Source organism: Myiozetetes cayanensis, unplaced genomic scaffold (genome assembly GCF_022539395.1).
Source record: "Myiozetetes cayanensis isolate MyiCay16 unplaced genomic scaffold, myiCay2020 scf10, whole genome shotgun sequence".
Lineage (NCBI taxonomy): Eukaryota > Metazoa > Chordata > Aves > Passeriformes > Tyrannidae > Myiozetetes > Myiozetetes cayanensis.
The window spans coordinates 30,469,019-30,486,729 of NW_026086605.1; the positions used below are offsets into that span (position 1 = coordinate 30,469,019).

General features: G+C 41.4%; 2 protein-coding genes across 3 annotated transcripts in view; both read right to left on the reverse strand.

Annotated features, from left to right (window-relative positions):
- The window catches only part of TMEM26 (transmembrane protein 26), a 386,732-nt gene that overhangs the window by 204,679 nt on the left and 164,342 nt on the right, over positions 1-17,711 (reverse strand). The gene's annotated exons all lie outside the window — the stretch shown is intronic.
- Positions 12,312-17,711, reverse strand: part of RHOBTB1 (Rho related BTB domain containing 1) — a 54,658-nt gene continuing 49,258 nt past the window's right edge. For both annotated transcript variants that reach the window (XM_050340698.1, XM_050340703.1), the window contains 3 exons: positions 16,722-16,810; positions 15,140-15,245; positions 12,312-14,612 (listed from right to left, as the gene is read on the reverse strand). In XM_050340698.1, the coding sequence (XP_050196655.1) occupies positions 14,443-14,612; positions 15,140-15,245; positions 16,722-16,810 (365 nt within the window). In that variant the 3' untranslated portion in view covers positions 12,312-14,442. The remainder of the gene's footprint in view (positions 14,613-15,139; positions 15,246-16,721; positions 16,811-17,711) is intronic.

A 17,711-nucleotide genomic window follows, 5' to 3' on the forward strand; every position in this document is an offset into this window, starting at 1 on the left:
GTAACATTAATTTTAAGGACAGAGATTGAATAGAAAGAAAAAGAGAGTCTTTAATAAAATCTGTCATTGACTTAACTCAGAGAGCCCCCATTTATCATTGTTCAGCTCCTGGAAACCCTGCCAGAGATCCACTCTATGATTTAACTCCTCCTGCACATCCTCAGCACCCCAGACCAGAAGCCAGGCTGTGCTCTTTCCCAGCAGGAATGCTAAACCTCCCAGCTGGTGTTCAGTTCTCAATCACAACTCATTGCACTGAACACACACACTCAGGTGAAGGAGAGGCACCACCAAACACTGCAGGTGGCAACGACCCTGTGCTTGGGGGGCTCCAGACAACACTGGGCTTCTGTCTGAAAAGCTACAGGAAAGAAATCTATGGAAGATGCTTTTTTTTTTTTTCTTAGAAAATTATTCAATGTATCCTAGCTAGAGTCCTCAGGCTGTTCCTGCCATGTACAATAAAAACTATACTGGTCTCTTCAAAGAAAAAAAAATTAGAGAAATAAGGTAGAGTTTAATTTGCTATCATATTAGTAAGAAAAAAAATATCTGACTTTATGATCTGCTGCAATGGAGAAATTATACATAGAAGTTTACTCACCTATATAAAATAAATTTTTCATGTAATATATATATATATATACCTGAAAACGCTTTCTTAATTAAGAATAGTCCTGACTTAGAAAAAGACAAGTTTATGAATAACAAAAAGCAGTGCCTGTCCAGATTTTCCCTTCTTCAAGCTTTTGAACAAACATCAACTGTTTTAATTAGCCCTCAATACCTTTATATTGTCATTTGAACTGAGAGCATTCTCTGCATGTATCTAAGAGTTATTTTAAACAGAGGGAGTGTTTGCAAAGCAAATGACTCCATTTTACAACCCCTCTGCAGCCAAGCAGCATTAAAAAATGGTTTTGCTTTGGATCCATTGCTTGTTTCGTTTGATTTCTTTAATTCTTAGAAGAGGAGTAAGTGGCCTTAAAATCCATTTGGTATTTTGCAATCTGGAGAGCATCTCCCAGCTGATGAAGCCAACAGTCTCAGTAGATGTGACTTAGAGAAGCCCACAGTGTCTGAGGAAGATGTGAATTTGAGCTTTGGTATTTCCAGCACCATTTCTGCAACAAGTTCTCTGTGAACGTGGCTGTTTGTCTGGGAGAAGCTAAAGCCAAGCTGCAGGCTCTGGGCCTTCTATTTGTAGACTACATGTGACAATTTTCCTCCTAAATGTGATTATTACATTCACAACACAACACTGAGCTGAAACTACAAGAAAACTGGAAAGTAAGCTGTTCAGTGTTACCTCCAGCAGAGAGCAAAATAAACACATTCCTGCAGTGTGCTTTTCCATGGCCAGACTCAGATTTCACATCAAACAAATCCAGCAAGTGACAGGTCACAACACATGCCTTTAAAATACCAGGGAAAGGAAAGCTTCTTCAGCAGCACCCAGATAAACAAAACCAAATCCCAGAATTCCAAACAGCCTCAGAGCATGTTATGGGCACATCCCAGGTAGCTGTTGGTTCAGTAGCCAGCCCACACCCACCACTGGTTATTCTTCCAGTCAATCTTTGTGTTTGGACAGGGTCTGTCCTGCTGCCTGGATCTTAAGCCCTGTCCTGAAAGTATTCTGTTACTTCAGATCTCCTGGGGAGAAAAAAACCAACAAAACAAACCCAACATGCCACTGCATTACAATTGGGGCTTGGTAAGATTGAGGAAGAACACAGAACCAGGAATAAACTTCCAGGCTTCCTTGCTTTACCAAAGGCACAGTCAAACAAAAAGGTTATTCTGGGATGTGACATTACCATGAAGCAGCTGAACTATATTAGGTGATACGTGCTTTGAGCCTAGGACAAATGGGAGGTAACCCAAGTTTAGTTCCCACAAATATATTAAAAATAATAATAATTAAAAAAAATAAATCAGTCTGGTCTGAGTAACACCCTTCACAAAGTGCCCTGACCAGCAGGAAAGTTTCTCACCATCTGCCCCTACAATTTCAAAGTGACAGGCTCACAGCACTTGCCATGATTTTGACAGTGCTTGACTTTGCCATTTTAATAACGTGGCTTCCAAAGGAAAGATTCTCCCATTCAATGAAATCTCTTATGAGGTCCCAGAAAGCCTTTCACCTTTTCAGGTTTTACCCCTGAGATTGTGGAACCGAGGGCATGGAACTCATTCAGGGGAGTTTCAGGCTATGGGAGTTATATGCAAGCTGGAGGAATCATCAGTGTCAGGAAGATTTGACATTAAAGTAAGTGAAGGTTTATTATTATCACTTTGTTAAAATTATTTAAATAATTTCTGGATATAAAATTACAAGCTATGTGATCTCAACTGGCCCCACGGGACTTTCTGACCAGATAAAATAATCCAGCTGAGACATCAGTACTGGAGGCTTAATGTCCTATGACTACCTGGGAGGTCTCTGCCCCATCAGCAAACCCTGCTCACAAAAAGAAGGGCTGGCAGGAGCAGTGACGGGAACAGAACCAGACAAACCCACACAGACCTGTTTCATGAACTACCAATCAGTCTCCTGGCAGGAAGAATCTTCCCTACAGCAGGTAAAATTACAGCACAAGGAGCGTTAGCCTGGGCCACAAACCAAACTGACAGACCAACCCCAAGAGCTTCATCGTGCTGAAGAAAGCATACAGCTGCAGAGGGTCTCAGATGAACACCTCCAAAGCATGGGAACTGCCCTAGTAATTCTCTCATATATTTAGTCACATGAATTCCCAACAAAACCACAGGCTGTCAACAAAAGCAGTGTGTGATATAGGCAGAGGGAACATCAAAAGAATCACTTCCCAAGGAAGCAGTGAATGTGTCACCTGTACGGGAGGTCAAAGAGCAACCACGAGGGAGTGTTTTCCTTCTGTTGTGCAAAGGACAACACCACTTTGGAACAACACAAAGGAAACACATGCTTTCCTCAGGCCTTGCTGCCTAATGGAACCAAGGAAAAAAAAGGTTATATTTGAACAATTTCAGGAAAACTTCAGCTGCAGACTGAAGGTGAAGCAGCAGCAGACACAAAAAGATTAAACACCACTATCTCTTTCTTTCATGATCAGCAGAATTCTCTTACCCTTTTTCCTCAAGATCCTCTGAAGAGATGCCCTCTTTGAGATCCAAACACAGGGCTGTAGTAGTTCATTCCATACAGAAGAACGTGTCTAAGCTTACGAGGCTTCCACTAAGATTTAAAAATATTTTTTCAATCAAGCTCTTCTCCTTGCAAAATGAAAGCAATAAGGCATTATCGTGTTTAACAGAACACAATTTCAGCAGAAGAAGATGGATATAACAGTTAAAATCTATGCTGGACCTAGTAGGTTAAAGCCCACTGAAATAAAGCCTAGAGAAGAGGAGGAGGGGAGGGACTGCAAAGACAGGAGGGCTGTAAAAGCTGAAGCAGCAGCAGAGGTTGTTGATAGAGGGCAAGAGTTGTGCTCAGAGCTAAAGGAAGCAAAAGGTAAAGTGCTTCATGCTTACCTGGCTTAAACTCGTTTTTGTTTGTTTGTTTGTTGTTTTTTTTTTTTTTTTAATGTAAAAAGTCAAAACTGGAAAAGGAGATTTTTATCTTCCAAGGCCTATAAGAATCTTTTTTCCTTTGCATGAAATCTTCCATCCCATGGTGTTTTGGTGGTTACCCACTGTGAGCAGTTCAGGTCAGGCATGTTTATTTAACCTGTATGTTTGCTCCTACACTGATCCAAGCGTTCCTTGCAGCTTCTTCTGTCCAGTTTTGGCATCTAAGACTTTGGCTGGCTATAAGCCTTCTTCTCCTGGTTTCACTGGGGTTGGCTTGTACTAGTTCATAACACTACTGGATGCTTCTGTTAAGAAAATAGTTGTAAATTCCCATCATCTTTGAACTTCAGACTCTGCTCCCTGCTGCTATACTACACTATTGTGCTAAAGAAAGAGGTGTTTAATTAAGGAACGAGCAGTAAAACATCTAATAACTGTAGGGATGAGCTGCCATGTGGGATATCGTGACCACAAATCCCAGCTGGTCACCAAGAGCAGAGAAAATGCTTTGCTCAAAGCTATGAAGGGTATTGTTGCTGTACTTTATACAGTGACTGAGGACAAATAGGTGTGGGGCTCTGTGCAGCTGATGTACTTGCAATTAACTTCCACAGAGTACTCCTTTCTATTACTTTTTCCCTATTCAGTGAGGTAATCCACCTACTTAAAAGAGGTGTCATGGTGCTAAGTTAATTAATCTTAGTAATATGCTTTTATAGCACTGCCTGGTCTACTACAAAAAAGTTAATGACCAACCACTCCTATTGCTTGAACTAGTATTTCAACAGCCCATTCAGCTTTTAATTTATCCTCTTTAGATGTTGTAATGCATTTTTTTTGTTTGACATATTTTCCTATTCACCTGGCAACCTTCAAAACACTCAACAAGCAGGTAAAGTACCCCAAAGCAGAGAAAAGGAGCCTCATACTTAAGAGGGAATATGATGCTCTTTCACAACTGGCCACGCAGCTCTGTTTTAGCTAACTCTGCAAAGGCAGATTGGATCTGAGGCAGGCTCTAATAGGTACAGCTCAGCAGAAAGCAGAGCCAAAAGGAAGCCATCTGTGCAGGTGGCACTCATCCAAAGGGAAGGGTGGGAAGGTTGTCCTAACGACTCACCTGTGGTACTGCCTAATGAGCTGCTCCAGTGCTTTCCTGCAGCTGGAGGTCACAGGGTGATGGTACACGAGGGAGGACCTGGGGCTGAGTGAGGGCATGGGGCTTGCAAAGACTCATCTCCGTTAAGCTGAAGGCAGGTGAATCCACTCATGGTGATGACTGTGCCTCTAACAACAAGCCCTCCTTTCTCCTGGTGTTGCCTACCATGGACTTCTCAGCCCCCTCTAAACACTATTTTCCTTTTTCTTCTTACCAGTCCAAAAGGTGGTGAAGTATGCCCAGTACTTCCAAGGGTCTAGTCTGCCAAACAGGACGCCACTGAGGGAGGGCAAGGACAGAAGGTGCTCTTCTCCCAGAACTTTAAATCCTCTGAACCTAGCTGTAATTTTTGTTAGCCAGCTTAGTTTAGTAGCAATAGACTCAATGTTTACTCTTTTGACAAACAGAAGCTCTCAGTCACTAATGGCACTTGCACAAAACCAAGTGTCATTTTCCCTGTATTTTGATATGAATACACCCCCAGTCATCTATAATCATACTTAATGCCCACACTTTGCTATATAGCTTACAAAAAGCTTAAGGTTCAAGAGGGAGGAGGATGTATGGGGAGGAAAGAACCATTTCAGTCTTAATGGCAAGAGTAAACAGAGACTAAACTTTTTAAACCATATATAAAAATATATGGAAAAATATGCAACTTAAACTAAGGGCATGAAGCCAGGAAACCAAAGTACAGCACCTCAGAGGGACAAGTTTGCAGTCTGCTGTTTGAAGGGTCCTCAGCTCTGCTCCTGCTGCAGGGAGGATGCCAGGCTCTGCTCTGTCTGCTGGAGCTGAGAATTGAACTGGTGTGACGTGGCAGAAGTCAGCAGGTTTCAAGTCTCAATTTTAGGTGAAAAATTGCACTGTAAAAGCAGAAAGCTACATTAAAAACCACCCCACAACACTGATCCACCAGCCAGGAAGGAACTCATTAGAGACATATAAATAAAACTTCACACACTTTAATGTGTAAACCGCTCAACAAAATAAATTATGCTACGCTGGCAAAGTGGTAAAAGGCCTTAAGAAAATTGAAAAAGCTTATAGTAATGAAAGATTATTCCCAGTGCAATAGAAGAAACGTGTATCACACTAAGTGATGGTGCTTTGTCAGCTTTGTCTGTGAAAATAAGCCAAGTGAGTAAGAAGCAAGACCGAGGCAGGCAGAAGTGATGGATGGACACAGTATTTACCTTGGCTCTCCACAGTCAGCCACAGGCTGATGGCCACACTCAAGGCAAGACATACCTCCATATTTCCCTACTATCGTGGATCACAGAAGTGATTTCTTTTTTTTAATATACTATTGTGCAGCTCCAGAACTGGAAAGTGATACATTCCCAACAGGCAGAAAAGACCCCTAAAGAGCAGGGCAGCATAGGTGACCCTGGGGATCACAACACAAAGAGCTGAATCTAATGTGTTATTCGGGTGCTTGATTAGGGCAAAATGATCCAAGATGACTTCAAATCCCTGGCAGATGCTGTATTCGGGCTGTGTATTCTCACATGATTTAGCATCATCCAGAACAACAACCAGCATTCACAACAGACTGTGAGGCCAGATTTCATCATTAAGAATATAGGGCAGGACTAATCTGTCTCAGTCCCAGGAGCTGATGCCCGAGTCTGGCTCCTGTGCTCAAAGGGGTGTCTGTTTTGCAGTCTTTCTGTCTGTAGACTCAGTCACTTCATGGATCTGACCTCTTCTAAAAGACTAATATTTGGCACTCAGCAATGGAATACTACAAGAAATCTTCAGGAAACATAAAGCAAAGGTAATAACAAAATTGTATTTGGTGGTGTGCTCCCAGCTTGCAATGTCTTGGATTTAAGTCCTTGAAACAGAGGTTATGATCTGTATTTGACAGGCTTCCTCCCCAAAGGTTTCATTTGGGAGCTGTGTGACTTTTCAAGCCAGTGTTCTCTGGCAAGAAATTTTGCAGCTCATTTAACACTGGTGTGGAGAGATGCTCTTGGTTGTGGACCTGCCATCTACTAGTCTCATTTGATGCCATTCAACTCTAATACTAAGGGAGTGCTCAGTTACCCCCTGATAGCCTTTCCACCTTCCATGAATTTAGACTTCTCCAGTTTTCACCCCAGGCTGAACACAGCCCTTCATGTGCTACAGACACCTGCTCTCCTGGCAGGCTAGAAGGGCCAACTCTTCCTGAGGAGTCTTCTGGTTTCCTAGAGTATGTCACTCCCTACAAATGCATAGAGAACAAGCACAAATACAGAGGTTGTGCCAGTCTGCCCTCCTTGTGCCCAATTATAGCCTGTGTCAGAGAACGACAACGCTCCTGAAATGTCAAGTGCCCATGTCAAATGGTTTTGACTTGATTAGTGCTTCACTCAGATGCTGCCAAAGCAGAAGATGACAGTGTGGCTGACTGCCACTGAAGGACCAAGGGGAAAATTTTACTCCCTAGGTATTGCAATTAAGGCCAAAAGGGAATTCAAAGAGATGATCAGACTATGTGTCCCTCAAAGAAAATAGCAGTAGGTGAAGCAGTGAGAGAGAGATGAATAGTTGAGTCTGTAGCTTACATCTGACAGTTCATTCAAGAATTGGTTATGATTAGCTGTGCACCTAAAGGAGAGAGACCGGGGGCAGATCTTGATCACTTGCATGACCCTGATAAAGCCGTTTCTGTTTCAACTCCACTGCAAAACCACCGTAAAAATCCAGAGCCACTGTGGTACAGCTTTTGGATAAACACCCAGGAGATGTAAAGTGTCCTTTCATGGATTATGGGCTCCTTTGGACGGTGAACAGCCTGCCAAGGTGTGGCTTAGTGAATAGGCAATAATTCCATTCAGTACTGTGTGTTAACCTGCTACCATCAATGTCACCTGGATTTATTATTAGCATTTATAACAACAGTGATAGAGGATCATGAGAATGTGCAATAAAGGAAGGTATTAGCAGAAGGACATGGAAAGAAACCCTATTAGATAGGGTTCTTAGGCAGGCTCATTGCAAAGAAGTCCACAGAAAAGTGGAAAAGCTCCCCTCTGCTTCATCCTAGCACTTTTGGAGCACAGAGATCAGCAGTACTGGGTCAAACCAAGGATTCATCTGTCCCTTACACTGCCTCTGACAGCAGCCAAAACCTGATGCCCAGAGAAACAAAGAACAGCATGACCAGTTAGCAATACCTCTTCTGGAAACCCCCAGCTATTTGTTTGACTTTGGAAACTGCTCAGTCAGGCATATTCTCTATGTATTTATTAACTCCCAGAAAACTTCTCATCCATGAACCTTTCCAGGTTACCTGGGAACTCATGCAAGCTCTTCACACCCCCAGTGTCACGTGGCAAGTTCTGCAGCTTGACTGCTCTGTGGGGGCAAGCTGGCTGACAGGACCTGAAAAAACAGCTTACAAATGCAATGGGAAGTGCAATGGGGAGAGCTGGATGTTTGTTCAGTGTCTGGGTACCAGGTTTAAGGAAACAAACTTTTGAAGCCAAACGGGAGAATGTAGTTCTGAGAAGTTACCCTGTGTTAAAGGGCTGGGAGGGTGAGCAATGTCAAAACAAAAGCCACGGATCTAGAAGAGAGCAGCGAGGTCATCAAGTGCTGCCCCTACAGTTGCAGCAAGTCCCTGCATTTTACAGGTGCATGACACACGTGCTCCATGCACCCTCACTCAGTGTAAGGCACAGAACGCTTCCTGGGGCCCTACAACAAACTCAGACCAACAGCACCTACTGTAGGGCCTTGCCAAGAGGCAGCAGAACAAACTGAAGGTGAATCCCTTCCTGGCTTCTAACAAACCCTGAGGCACCAGCCTCCTTGCCCCTCTGTTCAGCTACAGAGGAGCAATCTGTTCTATTAACAGTCTAGAAAATTCTGCCCAGCAATCCCTGCACTGACCTTCAGTCCCCTCCTCACCTTCAGACATACTGGAGGCCTTAAGCAGAAAAGAAAGCAAGTCTTTAACTTAATTACCCAATTATCTTTAGGTAATCACCCAATTATCTTTTGATGCAGTCATTTTTTATTTTTTATTCCTCCTATCTTCTTAACAAATAGCTTCTACAAAACAAACCTTGCTGTGACTACAGCAAACAAACAAACAGACCCCCTGAGCAGATAAAAAAAACCATTAAGGGCAGACATCAGTCTACAGCTCGTTACCTTTCCTAGCCCTGGAAACCTGAGAAAGGCAAGGCTGTGCAGCTGTGGGAGCTGCAGCACCTGCCAGGGATGAACTCTGCTCAGCAGGGTGGAAATCACTCCTGCACACTCCAACTTCACAGCCCTTGGCCAGCCAAAGGGAAGGGGGAGCGAAGCTGGGGAGGACCTGCCTCAGCACAGCAGCCTGAGGGAGTCACCCATAAGGAGTAGCAAGTGTGTGGGTACTTACCCTTGGTTGAGGCTGTTTTAGAGCGCTGTTGGATGTCTTACACACCACAGCACTGGTGACACTTGGTCACATCCCCTGCAAGCCGACACAGCTCTTCCTGCCAACACAGCTCTGCTGTGTGGGACTGGGGAGGATTCACGGAGCTGCCCTGGCCCCCAGGGGCTTCTTAGCAACCCCCTTCCTTTATATTGCTTGTGGGAAAAGGCATCATCATCTAACAGACTTTCATCACTTGATGAGATCTGCCAATTATTAAAAAACTAACCTCAGACACTCTATAATTGAAAAGTGTACATGTGATACCAAGAGCACAGGGATCCACAAAATTTTACAAGGCTGTAAGTCTAATTGAGCACCCAGGGGAGAAATGTAAAGAAATTTCTTTGTAATATGTAGTGCACAACTAAGATTTAAAATAGCTAGAAGGTGGGGGCAATCACATCTGATCATCTAGTCTGAACGACCAGCTTATATTTAATGACTAAGATACAAGTTTAATCATACACTCATAAACTGCAGCTAATTGTAGGGGTTTTTTAAACCTGTGAGGATAATTTGAATACTCAGCACTAATACCTGGAATGCCTTGTAATCCTTATTATGCAGCCATAACTTATAAAAATATGAATCCCAATGGGGAATAAAGAATCCTTTTTTTTTTTTTTTCCTAATGTCAAAGGCAAGAAAATTTCTTAAGAAAATCTCCACTGTGAATTAGCAACGTAATATAATGTTTTCACTGTAACCTGTTGGGGTGGGATGCAGGACCTGCATCTTGGGAACATTTGTTGCTGCAGAACGTCCCAGTGGGATGTTGTAGCTATGTGCCCTGCTTACAAACCAAAAGGTAAGGCTGAGCAATTATAAAGGAGCCATCACAACTCTTGTCCCGTGCCAACTGCTCGCTCTGAATCACACCTTCACCTTCGCAGTTTGATTTTCTCTAGAGCTGGGATACATTAGCATAACCACCCTCACATCTTCTAATGTTCAAACTTTCATCTTAGCCTCCTGCAGCCTTCAACCAAAAGCTTTTCATATTTATACCAGAAACCAAGATTTTTATGTAAGCAGCAGTGAGGGATTTAGTTTGCATATATAAATGCACAATGGTCTCACTACTCCGGCTGCTGGTGCAAAGTGAATCCGTGACACGGGTTACATTCTCTCAGCTAAAGGCAAAGGCATAAGTTAACTGACAATGAATTATCCTATTGTAGAGCCTGCAGGATGGAGATTATCACTGCTAACACACTGTCATATCCTGCATGCACTACACAGAGCAAACTTCTTTGGAAGATTTGGAACACAGGCAAGCGATAACGTGTAAATTCATTAGGTGGCACCTCACAGCCCAAAGTCTGTGTGTGTAGCATCTCATCCATTTCAACAGGAATTTTGCCTGCAGGAGGAGTAAACTTATGCAAATGCTGTTAGATCATTTTAATAGACCAAAAATCTAAGGGGATTCAGGAGTGGCAAGCAGACACCCTAAAGACATTTCACTGCATAGTACATACTTTGGATTCCAATCTGGTCCATCTATCCAGTGACAACAGTATAAAGACTGTGATCTAAAAAAAAGGGACAGAATAAGGACAAAACTGTTGTTTCATCTGACAAAGCAAATCTCTTCACCAGACTCTAAAGTCTGAAAGAATTGTAATATGTCACCATCCTGGAGTTTACGTACCAAAATTAATCCTATTTAGCACATTAGATCTTTATCTAAACCTCTTTGTACAGAGGATGAAAGACTTGACCCTGAGAGAAGGATTTCCAAGATGCCTTCAGCTGGTCTATCAGTGCTTGTTACTCGCATATGGAAAAGATTCCCTGATTTTACAAATCAAACACTTCTAGGCATAAGTTATTCTTAAGGGCTATCTGTAGGTAAGTTGCTGAAGAATTAAGGCAATAAATTGCTGTGCTGCTTCTTCTTACTCCTTTGGGCAGAATCACGTTTCCAGTGCTCAAAAGGGATTTCCAGATTAGTCTCTTCTACCAGGCAACCCTTCTTAATGTACCCACATATTTTGTGCTGTCTGGCTTACCTCTGCACACTGGCAGGCCTGATCTGACTAACAGACTGTGATGAGTAGGTCTTCAGTGAATGAAATTAGTGAGTTGTGGCTGCAGCCTGGCCAATCCTATCTTACTCACACAAACAATTTCTATTCCTGGCTCTGGTGTGCTATTTGTGGGTAGGAAGCCACAGAAACTGGTTTGTGTTGTGCTGCAGAGAAACTTGCTCACAGAAATTCTGCCTTGAAGAACAAATAGAAAAACAGTGTTTCTAAGAAATAAGATGAGACTCCCCAGAAACAAAGGACATGCAGAATCTTAATACTGGTCTTAATATTTAAAAAAGAATGCCCTGAAGAGCAATGTTTCTGATTTTCTCCTTCCTTCCTTGATACTGGTTTTCTCATAATCAAGAGAAGCATTTTTACATCTGTCACCACTTTTTCTTTTGAGCCCATTTTCTATTCTAATGGTAAGTTCAAAGAAATAAACTTTTGCTTCCAAAAATAAAATGGGTACGTAACATTTTCATAAATTACCACTTGGGAAAACGTGTACTGAATGGGCTTACTTTCAGTGTCCTTGGCATTGCTTTGTGATTTTTTTTCAAAGCTCTTAACATGGTATTCTTTGCATGACATCTTGCAAAAATTCTCTAGAAAAGTACCAACTTTCTACATCTATCAATTAAACAAGCTATATTCAGGGAGGTAGTTGCTGAGGGTCTATGAGCAGTTAATGAGGAATTCTGTATAATGGTTGGCAACCAAGGCAGTGAGAAGCAGTACAAAGTTTAGAGTGCACTGAAAACCTCAGACTTCCTGCTGTTTACCTACATTTTCCCTCCCTGTGTCTGTCATGACCAATTAGCTTCATGTCCCTTGGGTAATATCATGCTAATTAAATATCAGAAACCATGGGGAAAAGTGGCAAGAGGTGTTGTTGTTTTTGTTTTGGTTTGGTTTTTTTTGCTATGCAGTTAACAGTGACAAGCACCAACCTTCCACCACATAAACAACCACTGCAGGATTTCCTTGTGACATTCCCAACCATAAATCCTAATGTGCTGTGCAAGTATCAGTTCAGTAAAATTCAATGAATGATACCACAACTGAATGCTTACAAGCAGCACTAAAAAGGGAAGCACATAATGCAAAATTCAGGAAGTTTCTTCAAAGAGCTAGGAGACAATTTGTAACTAAACAGTTTTATTGACTTTTTTTTTCCAAAATAAAAAACACAAAATAACCACCAAGATTAAAGGCCATAGACAGCATTAACCAAATGAACCAGCCACTTGGTTATAGTAGCTGATAACTAGAATAACTGGATATTATTGCATATACCTCAGGTTCATTTATATATCCATTACAGTTTGGCAAGATTACAATCATACAGTAGCTTTGGTTGTGTAAAACCTATAGCAATACTTACTTAAAATGTGACTGCTTAACATTTTATGACAACAGCTATTGATCTCATCTTGGTCTTGACACGTCTTCTCCTCCACACTACACATTGTCACTGATCGAGAATTAAGGAGACATATTTGCAACCATCATTTGTAGCCCTTCTTTATCACCATACAGTGATGAATCTTAAAGGGGTAGGAATCTCTCACTTGGCTTTCCTTACAGAGGTTTGTAGAGCAGCATCTCTTTCGTGCTGGGTGGCTTCTACCATCCTGTGGTAGCACCTGCCAAGAGTTAGTCCGTTCAGAGCGCAAATATGCAGAGGTGTATATGGCTTTCAGGCCAAAGCCTTTCCTGACCTACAGTGCTGGGGTGTGACTGTACTGCCTTGCCTTTGGATACAGAAAAAAACCCACAAATAAACAAACAAACAGCTTTTCACACTGGTGTGCTGAGCTGCCAGCACAAAACAGTATTAAGGAACCTAACACACAATACTACCTTGGTTACAGAGTTGTGCCTGAGACACTGCACAGGATTGCATGTGTATGTTCTACAGTCTATGTATTTCAGTTTTGGTCTTTTAAAGAAATGCTCTCATCCTTACATAATCTAGTGTAACACTGCAGCTTTAGAGTAATGGTTGACAAAAAGTCATAAACACACAGGCTATTTGAAAACACTGGAAGCTTTTTCATTTCTTGCACCAGTTGAGCAGAATTCCTGCCCTTCTGCCAACAGTTTGCCCCCCAGCGTTCTGGGAATTTGCTTCCAGGGGAAATACATTATCTACTTAAAAATAACCTAAAATTTTGAGTTCTACCTGGGAAAAGCTATAAAACAGTTTGGATCAAACTGAAGTAATCTTGTATGTGAAGACCCTTCTTCACTTACAAAATGCTGTAACACTAGATGACATCTACTTGGTTTTGCAGCCCTTTATTTGCTTGCACTGAAGCAAAAGGGAATTCAGGATGAAAAATGGCTGCATGGTTTTAAGATCCTGCAGAACAAGGTAACTGCCATGCAGTAATTCAAATGCAAGCAGTGTGACTGCTTTTTGCATTCAGATCCATACTTGTATAAGGATATAAATTAATAAGCCCTTCTAAATGATTTTAGAAATATCCTCTTTGATCTAGACATATAAAACCTCTGAATACTTAGAATCACTAGATTTCACATGGCCCACATAGTCATAATTATTTGCACTTACATGGCAAATATTAGAAAAATGTAGAAATACATTTGCCAGCAGTTGAACAGGTAATTATACTGCCTATTATTCAGCTGAGCAAAGATCAAGCACTCTATATCTTGCAGTTATTGGATCTTATTCTAACCCTTTACTTTAGAAAGGGGAAATAACCATCTAATTATATTACCAGTGCACAGTACTTAGTTTAAAAAAGACAACCTATAGTAGGAACTAGATTTTTTTCCTAAGATGACTTTTTATGAGATACTCTAAAAGCAGTCTCTTATGACTGAAGATTGTCTATTTCACTGTGCTCGCATAGTAAAAATAGTTAAAATCTAATTACAAAGCTGCTACATGGTTATTTTGTGGTCTGTAAAATAAAACAGTATCCAGAATTTTATCTGAACAAAATACACCAGACAGTATAAAAATATTTCCCAACTGGAGACTGAAACATTAATGCTGGATTTGGTTTTTTTTTTGTATAAAAAGAAACGTAACAATGATCGACATTTATCTGCTTACCAGTCAAAAATATACATGTGACTTCGAGGAGCTGTTCCAGGCTCACTTTCAGTGAGCTTGTGCTTTTGACCCTAGCAGTAATAAATGCACACTTGGAACACAGTTTCCTGAAAACCTGAACTACATCTTATTTCCAACAAATAAGAATAATTTCTGTCTATGGATTTCCACTCATTTGCTTTGTTCAGGCAACTACAGCAGAGGAATTCCAGAAGCACCACTTCCGCTTTGAATGATGTTTGTTCAGTGCAACATCTTCCTTTTCTCTTTCCTTTTTCACCCTCTGGTAGTGATCTTCTTCCTTTAAATACCACACAGGCGGCCACCGATGCCTCTCGAAGTATTCTTGATTATCTGATTAAAAAGAAACAATCAAAAAAAAAAAAAAAACACAACAAACAAGCCAATAAGATACACAAATCTCAGGAATGTCTTGAGTGTCTGCAAAAAGCTATGCAGCTAATCCCTCACACAGTCTCTATGTTCTCTGGCTGATCAAGGATTCACCCAGTTTCCTTCAATGCCTTACTTACAATGTGACAAGACTTTGAAAGGGGTTACACTAAAAAGGCTGTAGTCCACCAAAAGCTATAAAAAAGCAAGGCCTTTACAGAGTGTATTTTTCATTGCAGAGCCTTTAAATAGTTCTGTTCCTTTTAGCATCACTGAATTAGGTAAAGAACATAACGCTTGCCCAGCAATCAGGCTAATGGTTATGACCTTTCTTTGTAGATAAGAATTTATGAATGCTATTCAGATAGTGCAGAGGTTCAGTCTCCTGGCTTAGCTGTCTGAGCTCATCTTTGTCTTCATGTTTAATCAACTAGGGGGGAGAAAGAAGGGGAAACCTCGTGAAAACTGAGGAAGGAAGTTGCCCATACCTGCAGATTTAGCTTTGATTTCCTTGCGGAATTTGGAGCAAACGCTGTTGTAGTTGGTGCAGATGTAGTGCAAGCACCAAGCTGCCAGCTGGTTAGCGTTGTGAAACTGGGAAGAAAAACAGAGAGCTTATTCCACTTCCTGAGGTTATCATTCATTTTGCAGCCCCCATTAACAGCTGAAACCAGAATGGTCCCCGGCATATTGTACCTGGCAGAACTCTCCCAAGCACACAGAACTTTTGAGGCTCAAGTGGCCTTTAGATGCCCTAGACCTTGTTGCACAATTCTGCTGGAAGTGCCCCAAAAGCTCATGAATAGGTGCTTAACACACCCAGCATCTGGCAAAGGGTGTTCAGACCCATGCAGGATCTGAACCCACGGCACGCTGGAACTGAATTTCCCGGTGTGATTGTACCAGCCATGTGTCCCTACACTTACTGCAAACCCTGCTCTGAAGTAACTCCCTGGAGAACTGCTTGTTGACAGAAATTGGGTACACTGAAAGCTCAAGGTAGAATCTTGTACAAGCTTCCTACAGTCACAAGGAAGCACAGCTAAAATGCAAGTCAAGTTGTACAGGCTGTGAATGGATTTCAGCACTCTGACTGCCTGCTATGATCTCAGGTTATGAACACATCATACTGAGGGAGGTACTGGGCACAGAGAATATTTTAACAGTAGTTAAAGATACTGCTTCTGTCTTCAACCAGGAGAAAAAAATTAAAAGAAAAATCACTCTTTGTAAAATCAAAATGAAGTGAAGTGAGCTGCTCTCTCTTGGGAGGGGTTCAGTTCTGGTTTTCCAAAAGGATTATAGGTATTGCAAGAGAGCCACTGGAAAACAGCTGCAGGAAATGTTACATGGTTGCCAGCCTTGCAGTATTTCAGTGCTACTTAAACCCCAGACTTTAAGCCAATCTGCAGCTGAATCATTAATGTGAAATCAAGAGTAATAAAATTTTTAAAATATTTTATCTTTTTCTACTGTATCTGGGAGTCTGCTGTATGATTCCTTTTGGAAAACAGCAGTGTTTAACTGTGAGCTGGGGACTCTCTTTTTTAATGATTTCTGAGACTCAAGAAACACTGAAACAAATTTGAACATAAAGAGGATTTGCACTCACTCTGAATTATCAGATGATTGACTTTGAGTAGCCAGTCTAAGTATTCAAAAACTGTTGCCTTTGCAATAGGGATCTAAATAAATCTACCAGAGCTGAATTGAAAGGAAGGCAAGAATCAGTCACCATTACAAAGCTGAACAGCTTCATTACATTGCTTTTCACGTTACTGAACCATGGTCATGAGAATATGGAGCTTGGAAGTTCCACAATCAAGAAAAACTAAAATATATATATTTGAAAGACAACTCCTCTGAGATTACTTAAAGGGATGTTTCACCTTTGAACTAATGGAAAAACCTTCCTTAAAATAGAAGATAAAACTAAGTTTTCTTGTCAGTCGCTCTCAGAACTGCAGACTTTGAGGCACTCAGAAGCAATGCTCAGAACCAGCAAGGTGCTAAAAGCAAGTCCTGCAGACTTGCAGATCAGAATATCTTTAAAAAGCTGTGTACACTGACCTGTGCCAATTCCAAATAGGAGAGCACTTCTCCATCTATTGCAACGCCGCTCATGGAGGCTTTTGTCAGCTCTTGTACTGCATGCTGTTCTGTTAGAGGAGAAAACTCATCACTCACATGGGAAATGGTCACATTTCAAGGTCAGATCATCTACAGGTAACAAAGAACCCAGGTGGGATGTTCTCCTGGTGTTAACCAGCATTATGCACAGGTCACATTCACACAGATACCGTCAGCAGCTTCAGATTTGGGTAAAGTCAAATTCTCACCTTTAGAGCGGTGGCTGAAGGTTCTGTATAACAGTTATAAACTGATTTGGTCCACTGGAGCACAGTCCCAATGGGGATTTGCCCCTTTGCCTCAACCCAAACAATTTATTTTGGTTTCACACAATGCTTATCTCTTTCTGACAGAAAGCAAGTCTGCAGTTAATAACCACTCACAGAAGGACAAAGTTCAGCAGCCACTAGTCTCTTTCTGGCAGAATGGATGGGTACAATATTCAATATAAATTAAAAATATGGATCAGCTGTCTCTTTAGGGTAATAAGATGTTTTTAGGCAACAGTGCACTTCCCATTGAATTGTGGATTTATTAATGAGTATACAGAGCACTGATAGAGAAAAGGTCACTTCAGGACCTCTTCAGACTTACAGATCTAGGGATCCAGATGAAGGCTGACCAGCTCCCCCCTAACAGTCACTTCAATTCAAGATTCTCCCTAACCCTTTCCCAGAACCATTTCCTAGAATCTTGGAAGTTTGAATGCTTTTTGGGAAAGGTTTTCTGTCAGTTGACTTGATTCTGCTGGGTTCAGTTGTTGGCAGTAGCCTTTGGACTCAAAATTATTTCATCAGGAATTAAACTGAATGAAATATTCTTCATATGCTCTACATATGTTTATGCTGCAATTACTTAAAAAAAAAAAAAAACCCTTCAGATAAAATGTATAGACAAAATCAGGCAATAAAGATTTGGTTAGTGAAGACA